Genomic DNA, 10,163 nt, shown 5'->3' on the forward strand with positions numbered 1-10,163 from the left:
TCGGGTTCTTTTAACGGTAACTCACTGCTTCTGAGTCCCTACTGCCCATGCGCAGAACGCTGAACTCAACTGACAGGAACCGCCAGCTAAGAGGTAATGCCATCTAGTGGATTTGGCATAACAGGCCGCTATTCACCGCTGGGTCACATGTATAAAGACAACTCAGATGAATTTAACAAACTTCCCAAAAAATATCCTGACCAGAATGGGAGAAAAGGTTTGATTTCACGAGGTCTCCCCACACAGCGTCCCTCGCTCCAGACGTGCGGGGTGGCCGCCACCTTGCTGGGGATGGGGGTCTGGGCGGGAGGTCTGGGCGGCGCTTGGGCTTTTTGGAATGCAGAATGCAAATAGCAGACACTTGCAATGAACTGACAAAACACAACATTGCAACCGAAAACGAATGCGGCAAACCTCACAAGAGAAATGAGCATGTGGCATGTGGCATGTGGCATGTTTCCACCTATCCTCTCCTTTTCTAACCGATCTATCCAGTACAGGGTCAGAGAGGAGCCGGAGTCTATCCCAGCAAGCAGCGGGTGCAAGACAAGGCACACCCTGGACAGGTCATCAGTCCATCACAGGACACTCACACACACTCATGCCAAGCGACAATTCTCCCAGAATCCAATGAACCAACCAGCATGTCTTTGGACTGTGGGAGGAAAATGGAGCACCCAGAGGAAACCCACGTGCTATGAGGCATCAATACTAAAAACTGCGTCACTGGGATATCCATGACATATTTGAATATGGAACAGGTAAAGGTTTATTTGCTGACGCAGCTACTTACTTGAACATATTTGTATATGTGCAGATTTTCATACAATTAACATCCATTATGAATGCTGACAGGTAACTGTTTTACACACAAACAGAGGATTAAATCCACAGCAAGGCTTGTACTCACTGGGGTCCATTCCAGTCCCATCGTCAAGGAAACACAGCATGAACCCACCACGCAGCTCCGGCTTCTTCTCTGGAGAGGAGAGGACAGAAAGTGGGCCAGAGAGATAACACCGCCCTGCTCTACAGAGACAGACACTTACTCCTGACAGCATGAGGAGCTTACGGATGAGGCTTACCCACTTTTGACATACATGTACCGAAAATGACCTACGATTCTGGCCTTTTATGTGAACTTGCTTGTTTTAGCCAGTTCAGCTACTCAGAAGGTGAGCACCTAGCAATTTAAAATACGTTACCCACTTTCGAAAACTCGTAAGATAGATGCATTAAGACTTGCAAATTAAATATTTTCATAAAATTAGAGCTATGAACCCTCTGCCTCATTTGGAAACGGGGATGAATCTCTCCAAACGTGATTAACTGGAGCAATATATACAGAACAAAAGTCAACAGGTGACTTCAAAGTCAGTTTAAAATAAAACATAGAAGCACCCCACAATCTGTCCAGAACAATAAAACGATTGGCAAGAGCAAAATTGGATTTAAAATCCATTGAGAGTGAGAGTGAGAGTTTTAATTTGCTAAGGTATGCACAGCAAAAACATAAACCTACCAAATTGCTAAGGTTCAAGACTGTGAGCCGTTGAGCTTTATATTTCTAAATTAACCTGATGAAATGAGGCATGAAGAAGATGGTGACAGCAACAGGCGATTCCACATTACAAACAGATGGAGGCTTATGTCCTGACAACATACTTTCCATTTATTAGTCAGAACCCTTCCTACTGCTTGCTAAGATAAGTGGCCACAAACTTAAAAGAGGCATAGAAGAAACTATTTTGGAAATATTTTCGACAAAAAATCTGCAAATACAGTTTTTGCACTCAGGGCTCCTGTACTTCTGCAGCTGTTCCCTTTGCTGAGAGCTCTTTCATGAACACATCACATTACTCTGCTCTTTCTGCAAGCAGCGGCGGTCCTCATAATAACTACAGCACAGCCAGCGCCTGAGGAAACATAAAAACACCAAAACACCTTCCTCTTGGTTCAGATCACAAGTCAGAGTAACCGCCATACTCAGCTGTCAGACAAACAGACCATACTGTTTGAAGACACAGTACCAGAAACAGATTGTTGAGCGCAGTATGTGAAAACTACCTGTGTAGATGTCTATTCTTTTAGCATCCGCATCCCTGCAAAGACAAAACAACATTAGATATGCTCTGTGGGAAGTGGAAGAGGCAGGAGATAGATATTCTGTGGTTACAAATGACAGTTTCTGCACTACCTCAACTGATTTATGAACGGAACTAAACTTAACTAAGCTTAACATACCAACCTTCCCTTTGAGAACCTTGCGCTAAGCTGAACATCTACACAAACAGCGAGCCAGGATGAAAGGAAGAAAGCAGGCTAGAAAGAGGATTTGTACCTTGCGTTGTTCACAAGCTCAGCTAAGGCTCCAAACAGGAACTCGTGAGTGGTCCTGAAAGAGTGAAAAGAAATGACTGACTCAAATTATGCGACAACAATACTGAGTTTTTTAAAATAATAACTTGTCTTGGTGGAACAGCAAACTGCATTAGCCAAACAGGGGGCAGCCAAGGCCCACTGTAACTGCACTGACATTGGGGGCTGTGCAGGAGACATCTTGATAGTCCAGACAACCACATGGTCATTTTCGGGACCGTTTATACCAATACAGGACCACGATGCAGTGTGGTCCTGTAGTGGTATAGATAATGTGTAGATAATGGATGGGATACACGTTCACTCAGGCAGAGGACGGACCATTTAGAGTTACCTGGTAGCCTCAGACAACATTCCTACATTCCACTATGGAAGGTAACTGGAGCACCTCACTCACTGACTGTACTGACTGTATTGTATGTATTGTATTATTATTGTATCATTCGTTACACTATGCTGTGTTGACTGCATGAAGCTGCTGTTCCACTGCAATTTCCCTCACGGGATCAATAAAGTATCTATCTATCACCTGGAGCTTCCATATGGCCAAGAGAAAAAAACTGTAAATGCTACACGGAGAGCACGTCAAGACAGAATGAAACTCGAGACACTAGAGCCGAGAAGTGCAGTGTGTTCCAGTCCCAAGTCAGCCAAACAGGAAGCCATTCAGCCTGACTGGATCCACAGCAAATTTCAGGTTTTGCCAAAAACACATAAAACGTGTGAGTGTATGCACCAACCCCCGACAGCTTTAGGACAGGAATTCAGCCACCCGCTGCTCTTAGAAGGAATTAAGGAGAGCAAGACCTCAAAGCGCCAACCACAGACATCACTGAATGTGCTGAATGTCTCACATTGTCCAAAAACTCAGAGGTGAAGAAGCACTGCGCTCTCAATTTGCTTTAGTGTAAACAAAAAGCCATTTAGCTTTTAAAACGGATGTTTCTTTGCTTTTTCCCTGCAACACAACAGTATACATTTCAGAGCTACAGCAAGTGAAGCCCGACACTGTCAGCAGTCATCAGGGCCCGGAAAGGAAGTCAGACATGAGAGACACAACCCCCAGCCTTGCAGACATTTACAAAGACACAAGGGCTACAAGACGCAGGCTCGATGAAAGAAGAGAGAGATGTGACATGCACACAACTTCACAACTTACTTTTTTACTCATCTACAGGTGATCGTTGTTACACAAAGACTTGCCAAACTCACAAAGGCAAGCGATGATGTTGTGAATGACACTGAGAAAGAGACCCCAAAGACAGCAGGCTAATCAAATGGGTATCACCAAGGACACTGCATGAAGATGTACTCATCAGAAGTTCAAGGCACACTGAACAAGGTACGTTTCCCTCCAAGAACAGTGAGAAATCGTCTTCATACTGATTGAAGGTGTACCAAACTCATCTGGGACATGCGTGAAGCCAGAGCTCATTTCTGCGTCTCAGAATGTTTAACCCTGTGCATACAGTGGCCCAGCTGTTTCATCTGTAAGAGCTTATGTGGTCAATACAAGCAATAGACTGGCACAGAGCACCAAGCACAACAATGTCTTTAAACTTTAATGGGTAACAAGATACTTCTGTGTTGTTATTTATTTATGGTAAATAACGACTTGTTTATTATTACAATATTGTTTATGGTAATTTATGAAGCCAGCCTCAACCGTCTCCGTTTCCTTTATTATGATCTGTGATTCATAAGGCCTCCTGCAACTCTCCCACTTCCAAAAATGATGAACGATGAACAACTCCCCTCATAGTGGTTTGGGTAAGTAAGAGGATCCCTGGCTGACAGTTCATTTAAATCTGTTTTCACAGCACAGTCTAACACAACAAGACAAAGAAGACAGTAAGTGTTACAGGACATGAGAGTAACCTCATGTTGTTTGAGAGCGATATAGCTGTGGCGATGAAAGATTTCCTGAGTCTGCTACTTCTACACCTGGGGACACAGAGATGTCTCCCAGATGGGAGTAGTGCAACTTCACAATGGAGGGGGTGTGACACAATCCGTAACACATTCGGTCTTCTAGACTACCCCTTGTCTGGAGAGTTGATTTGACTTGTCCCAATTATTTTGCCCAACCTATTACAATCCCTGTACCAAGAACTGTACTGATGTGACCCAACCAACAAGTGAGACAGTATGTTAAGGTGCTTTGTGACTTGCTGCTCAGCTGCAGGCACAGTCACATTGTAGTTGACAGATCTCAAGAACACACCAAGAGCCTCTTGCTTGGTGCTCTCACAGCTAGAGCAAGGAAAACTCAGAAACTGAGAGTGTCCCAGAGGGAAGAAATTATGTCAAAGTTACCTCAAAATCAAATAACTTCATTGGCATGACAAATTAGTATTGTCAAAGCAGTAAAAATTAATAACCACACAAACATTAATGACAATACAATAATATTACTTGAGAGGCTTAAGTTCCTCTGTTCCTCTGGCTCACATGCAGAGATACCACTTGCTGAATCACCAGCCCCTTCCTCCAGTAGGATCAAGGGCTGTTCCAATTCTACCAGGTGTGGAAATGCTGGGATTGGAGGTGTTATTCTGAGGAAGGATGGCTTTCTAATGCCAGATGACTTCATCACTGCTTCTCCCTGGAGGCAGGAGAGTAGCATGTCCTTTCTCGGTAGCCAGGTCTGCCCGAGTTGAAGAGTTTCTATGGCTAGGCTATGGTCATGCTGCTCCTTGTCACCTCTCACCCTAGTCACACTCAGCCAGCATGTAGGGCTCCACAGCCTTCCAGCTTCAGCTGTCTGTGAGTCCCAGTGCATGAGGTAGGGTTGTTGTAATAGTCTACATTGTAACACAGCAGTACAAACTACTGCACACATAACGTGCAATCAGTGAAGGGCACTGCATTCCTCCAATTCTTATTCTTCTAAAAACCCAGGGTCTTCATTTCTGAACAGGTTCTTGAAGTTACTCTATATCGATGTTGTCTCCATCTTTAAAGAAATTATGCTAGCAAACAAATAATATTTCTCTTGAGTGATCTAGACATTTTGGTATCTTTCTGACCCCTTAATTTATTCAGCCTTCTGAACGCCTTATTTTTCCTATTAATTTAAAGCTGGAATTTGATCTACTTTTATGTGTAAGCGACACTTTTATTCCTTTGGACATGGTAAATTGCACGAAAAAAACAAAAACCTGCAGCTTCAGACTGATATGGGGATGAGGGTAACTTATATTAGCATCTCAAAATAAAAGTCTGCAATCAAAAGGATTATACAAACATGTCAAATTAAGCTAGCCTCTAATACCAATTATCTTTCCAGGGTGTAACTACAACATGAAATGGTAAACAAATTCAGTGCAGAGTTATACTCCCCAGAAATGTAGCGCTTAAGGGTATAAACTGCAAAGGTGTAACTGTTATCTGATATGAGGACATTTTAAACAAAATGAAAAGAGACCAGCAGTCACAGAGCCCATTTATGTTAATAGTTAAAGTCAAAGAGGTGAAAAACACTTGTTGTCCATACTAAATTTACCCAACCACATTTAACACACCCAAGGGTGGTGGTCACCACTATGCTTCTACCAGGTCTGTTGCAGAAAGCCCTGCTGCGTGGAAGTCCAAATCCAAGCGCAGGGCGGCAGACATTTACATCGGCAACCTGGCGCTGGCAGACCTGACCTTTGTGATCACCCTGCCCCTGTGGGCAGTGTACACTGCCATGGGCTACGACTGGCTGTTCGGGGTGGCCCTGTGCAAAATCAGCAGCTACGTGGTGCTGGTGAACATGTACGCCAGCGTCTTCTGCCTCACCTGCCTGAGCTTTGACCGCTACCTGGCCATTGTGCACTCGCTGTCCAGCACCAACCTGCGGTCCCGGCCCACCATGATCACCTCACTGGGCGTCATCTGGCTGCTGTCCGGGGTCCTGGCTGTGCCCACGCTGCTGTTCCGCACCACCCTGCGAGACGAGGCCAACAAGACCTCCTGCGGCATGGACTTCAGTCTGGTGACCCTGAACCGGGAGCACGAGTCCCTGTGGATCGCGGGCCTGAGCCTCTCCTCCTCCATCCTGGGCTTCCTGCTGCCCTTCCTGCTCATGACCGTCTTCTACTGCTTCATCGGCAGCACCGTCACCCGCCACTTCAACAACCTCCGCAAGGAGGACCAGAAGAAGCAGCGGCTGCTCAAGATCATCAAAGAAAAAGGAGCTGCTTCTCAAGAAAATTGCTCTATTGCTGACTCTCCATATGATTATCTGCACATCACTAGCACCCATATCACCCTGCAACTCACAGCTGGCAGCCCACTGAAGCTAAGCAGGTGTGACCCTGGTCAGTACCTGGCTGAGAGACCTCCTGGGAGGCTAAGCAGATGTGAGCCTGGTCAGTACCTGGCTGAGAGACCTCCTGGGAGGCTAAGCAGATGTGAGCCTGGTCAGTACCTGGCTGAGAGACCTCCTGGGAGGCTAAGCAGATGTGAGCCTGGTCAGTACCTGGCCGAGAGACCTCCAGGGAAGCTAAGCAGGTGTGAGCCGGGTCAGTACATGGCTGAGAGACCTCCAGGGAAGCTAAGCAGGTGTGAGCCTGGTCAGTAGCTGGCTGAGAGACCTTCAGGAAAGATAAGCAGGTGTGAGCCTGGTCAGAACCTGGCTGGGAGTCACGGCCTCATAATAATCCCCATCTCTGAATTGGCTACATCGCTCTGCTCTCCACCCCACTGCCATCACATCATCAGCCAGAAGTCATATCACACTGCAACTCACAGCTGGCAGCCCACTGAAGCTAAACAGGTGTGAGCCTGGTCAGTACCTGGCTGAGAGACCACCTGGGAAAACTAACGTTGCTGCCTGAAGAGGTGTAAGTGAGGTCAGCAGTGGGTGCTCACCCTGCAGTGTATGTGGGTCCTAATATCCCAGTAATGTCCAAGCCAGCAGCAGTATCACCCTGCAACTCACAGCTGGCAGCCCACTGAAGCTAAGCAGGTGTGAGCAAGCTGGAAGTCATGGCCTCCTAATAATCCCCATCTCTGAATTGGTTACATCACTCTGCTCTCCATCCCACTGCCATCACATCATCAGCCAGCAGCCATATCACCGTGCAACTCACAGCTGGCAGCCCACTGAAGCTAAGCAGGTGTGAGCCTGGTCAGTACCTGGCTGAGAGACCTCCTGGGAAGCTAAGCAGGTGTAAGCCTGGTCAGTACCTGGATGGGAGTCAACAGCCAGCAGCCATATCACACTGCAACTCACAGCTGGCAGCCCACTGAAGCTACGCAGGTGTGAGCCTGGTCAGGACCTGGCTGAGAGACCTCCTGGGAAAACTAACGTTGCTGCCTGAAGAGGTGTTAGTGAGGTCAGCAGGGGGTGCTCACCCTGCAGTGCATGTGGGTCCTAATGTCCGAGTAATGTCCCAGCCAGCAGCCATATCGCCCTGCAACTCACAGCTGGCAGCCCACTGAAGCTAAGCAGGTGTGAGCCTGGTCAGTACCTGGATGGGAGTCAACAGCCAGCAGCCATATCACACTGCAACTCACAGTTGGCAGCCCACTGAAGCTAAGCAGGTGTGAGCCTGATCAGTACCTGGCTGAGAGACCTCCTGGGAAGCTAAACAGGTGTGAGCGTGGTCAGGAGCTGGCTGCGAGTCATGGCCTCCTAATTTCTGAATTGGCTACATCGCTCTGCTCTCCACCCCTCTGCCATTACCTCCTGGGAAAACTAACGTTGCTGCCTGAAGAGGTGTTAGTGAGGTCATCAGGCATGTGGGTCCTCCAGCCCGCTACTGACCAGGCTCACACCTGCTTAGCTACAGGGGGCTGCCAGCTGTGAGTTACAGGCTGCTGGAGTGATATGGCTGCTGGCTGGGACATTACAGGGACATTAGGACCCACATGCACCGCAGTGTGAGCGTCCCCTGCTGACCCCACTAACACCTCTTCAGGCAGCAACGTTAGTTTTCCCAGGAGGTCTCTCAGCCAGGTACTGACCAGGCTCACACCTGCTTAGCTTCAGTGGGCTGCCAGCTGGGATATTAGGACCCACTGCAGGGTGACCTCACTAACACCTCTTCAGGCAGCAACCTTAGTTTTCCCAGGAGGTCTCTCAGCCAGGTACTGACTTAGCTTCAGTGGGCTGCCAGCTGTGAGTTGCAGGGTGATATGGCTGCTGGCTGATGATGTGATGGCAGGGGGGTGGAGAGCAGAGTGATGTAGCCAATTCAGAGATGGGGATTACTAGGAGGCCAAGGTTCCCAGCCAGGTACTGACCAGACTAACGCCTGCTTAGCTTGCCTTAGCTTGAGAGACCTTGAGGAGGTCTCTCAGCCAGGTACTGACCAGGGTCACAGCTGCTTAGCTTCAGTGGGCTACCAGCTGAGAGTTGCAGGGTGATATGGCTGCTGGTTGATGATGTGATGGCAGAGGGGGTCGAGAGCAGAGTGATGTAGCCCATTCAGATGTGGGGATTATCAGAAGGCCATGACTCCCAGCCTCGTACTGACCAGGCTCACACCTGCTTAGCTTCCCAGGAGGTCTCTCCGCCAGGTACTGACCAGGCTCACACCTGCTTAGCTTCAGTGGGCTGCCAGCTGTGAGTTGCAGAGTGATATGGCTGCTGGTTGGGACATTACTGGGACATTAGGACCCACATGCACCGCAGTGTGAGCGCCCCCTGCTGACCCCACTAACACCTCTTCAGGCAGCAACCTTTGTTTTCCCATGAGGTCTCTCAGCCAGGTACTGACCAGGCTCACACCTGTTTAGCTTCAGTGGGCTGACAGCTGTGAGTTGTGAGTTGCAGGGTGATATGGCTGCTGGCTGATGAGGTGAGGGGAGGGGGGGTGGAAAGCAGAGCGATGTAGCCCATTCAGAGATGGGGATTATTAGGAGGCCATGACTCCCAGCCGGGTACTGACCAGGCTCTTACCTGCTTAGCTTCCCAGGAGGTCTCTCAACCAGGTACTGACCAGGCTCACACCTGCTTAGCGGTGGTGTGGGATATTACTGGGACATTAGGACCCACATGCACCGCAGTATGAGCGCCCCCTGCTGACCCCACTAACACCTCTTCAGGCAGCAACCTCAGCGCCCAGACCTCCCGCCCGGAGCCCCGTCCCCAGCAAGGCGGTGGCCACCCCGCACGTCTGGAGCGAGGGACGCTGTGTGGGGAGACCTCGTGAAATCAAACCTTTTCTCCCATTCTGGTCAGGATATTTTTTGGGAAGTTTGTTAAATTCGTCTGAGTTGTCTTTACACATGTGACCCAGCGGTGAATAGCGGCCTGTTATGCCAAATCCACTAGATGGCGCTACCTCTTAGCTGGCGGCTCCTGTCAGGTGAGTTCAGCGTTCTGCGCATGGGCAGTAGGGACTCAGAAGCAGTGAGTTACCGTTAAAAGAACCCGAAATTACTAGGGAGTTGTAACGGTAAATACGGTGTTGTTGCCCTATTTACACCCTAAATACCCGCTATATAAATGCAATTATTGCTACTATCCATGCAGTCCTTCTCTCTGTTTGTAAATGTACCCAATTTCCCCAGCCTTTGTGATGCACAGGGTTTATTTTAGTTCAAAGGAATCCTGGGTCGTGGTTGTTTGCCTGTTGGCCACAGGGGGGCGCGTGTCTGCGGAGCAAGGGGGTGTGAGCAGAGTCGGGGAAGAGCGCAGTACACTCCCTCCACCACCACGCTGCCCTCCGCTGTCTGCGCCCTGAGCTCCGTCACTCTCCCACTCTTCTGCTTCACCGCAGGCGCCGAGCCGGTCACCTTCGTCTTCTTGGGCTGCGGCTCCTCCTCCTCCTCCTCCTCGCTGTTCTCTG

The 10,163-nt window shown here is 48.7% G+C and overlaps 1 protein-coding gene across 1 annotated transcript; it reads left to right on the top strand.

The window, feature by feature from the left end:
- Positions 1 to 4,121: 4,121 nt before the first annotated feature.
- LOC148819266 (apelin receptor A-like) lies at positions 4,122 to 9,524 on the top strand. Its single transcript, XM_088935478.1, has 3 exons — positions 4,122 to 4,149; positions 5,949 to 6,620; positions 9,418 to 9,524. The coding sequence occupies exons 1-3, from the start codon at positions 4,122 to 4,124 to the stop codon at positions 9,522 to 9,524; spliced, it is 807 nt and encodes a 268-aa protein (XP_088791604.1).
- Positions 9,525 to 10,163: the final 639 nt, after the last annotated feature.

This window comes from Atractosteus spatula, chromosome 17 (assembly GCF_055471065.1).
Source record: "Atractosteus spatula isolate fAtrSpa1 chromosome 17, fAtrSpa1.hap1, whole genome shotgun sequence".
Taxonomy (NCBI): domain Eukaryota; kingdom Metazoa; phylum Chordata; class Actinopteri; order Semionotiformes; family Lepisosteidae; genus Atractosteus; species Atractosteus spatula.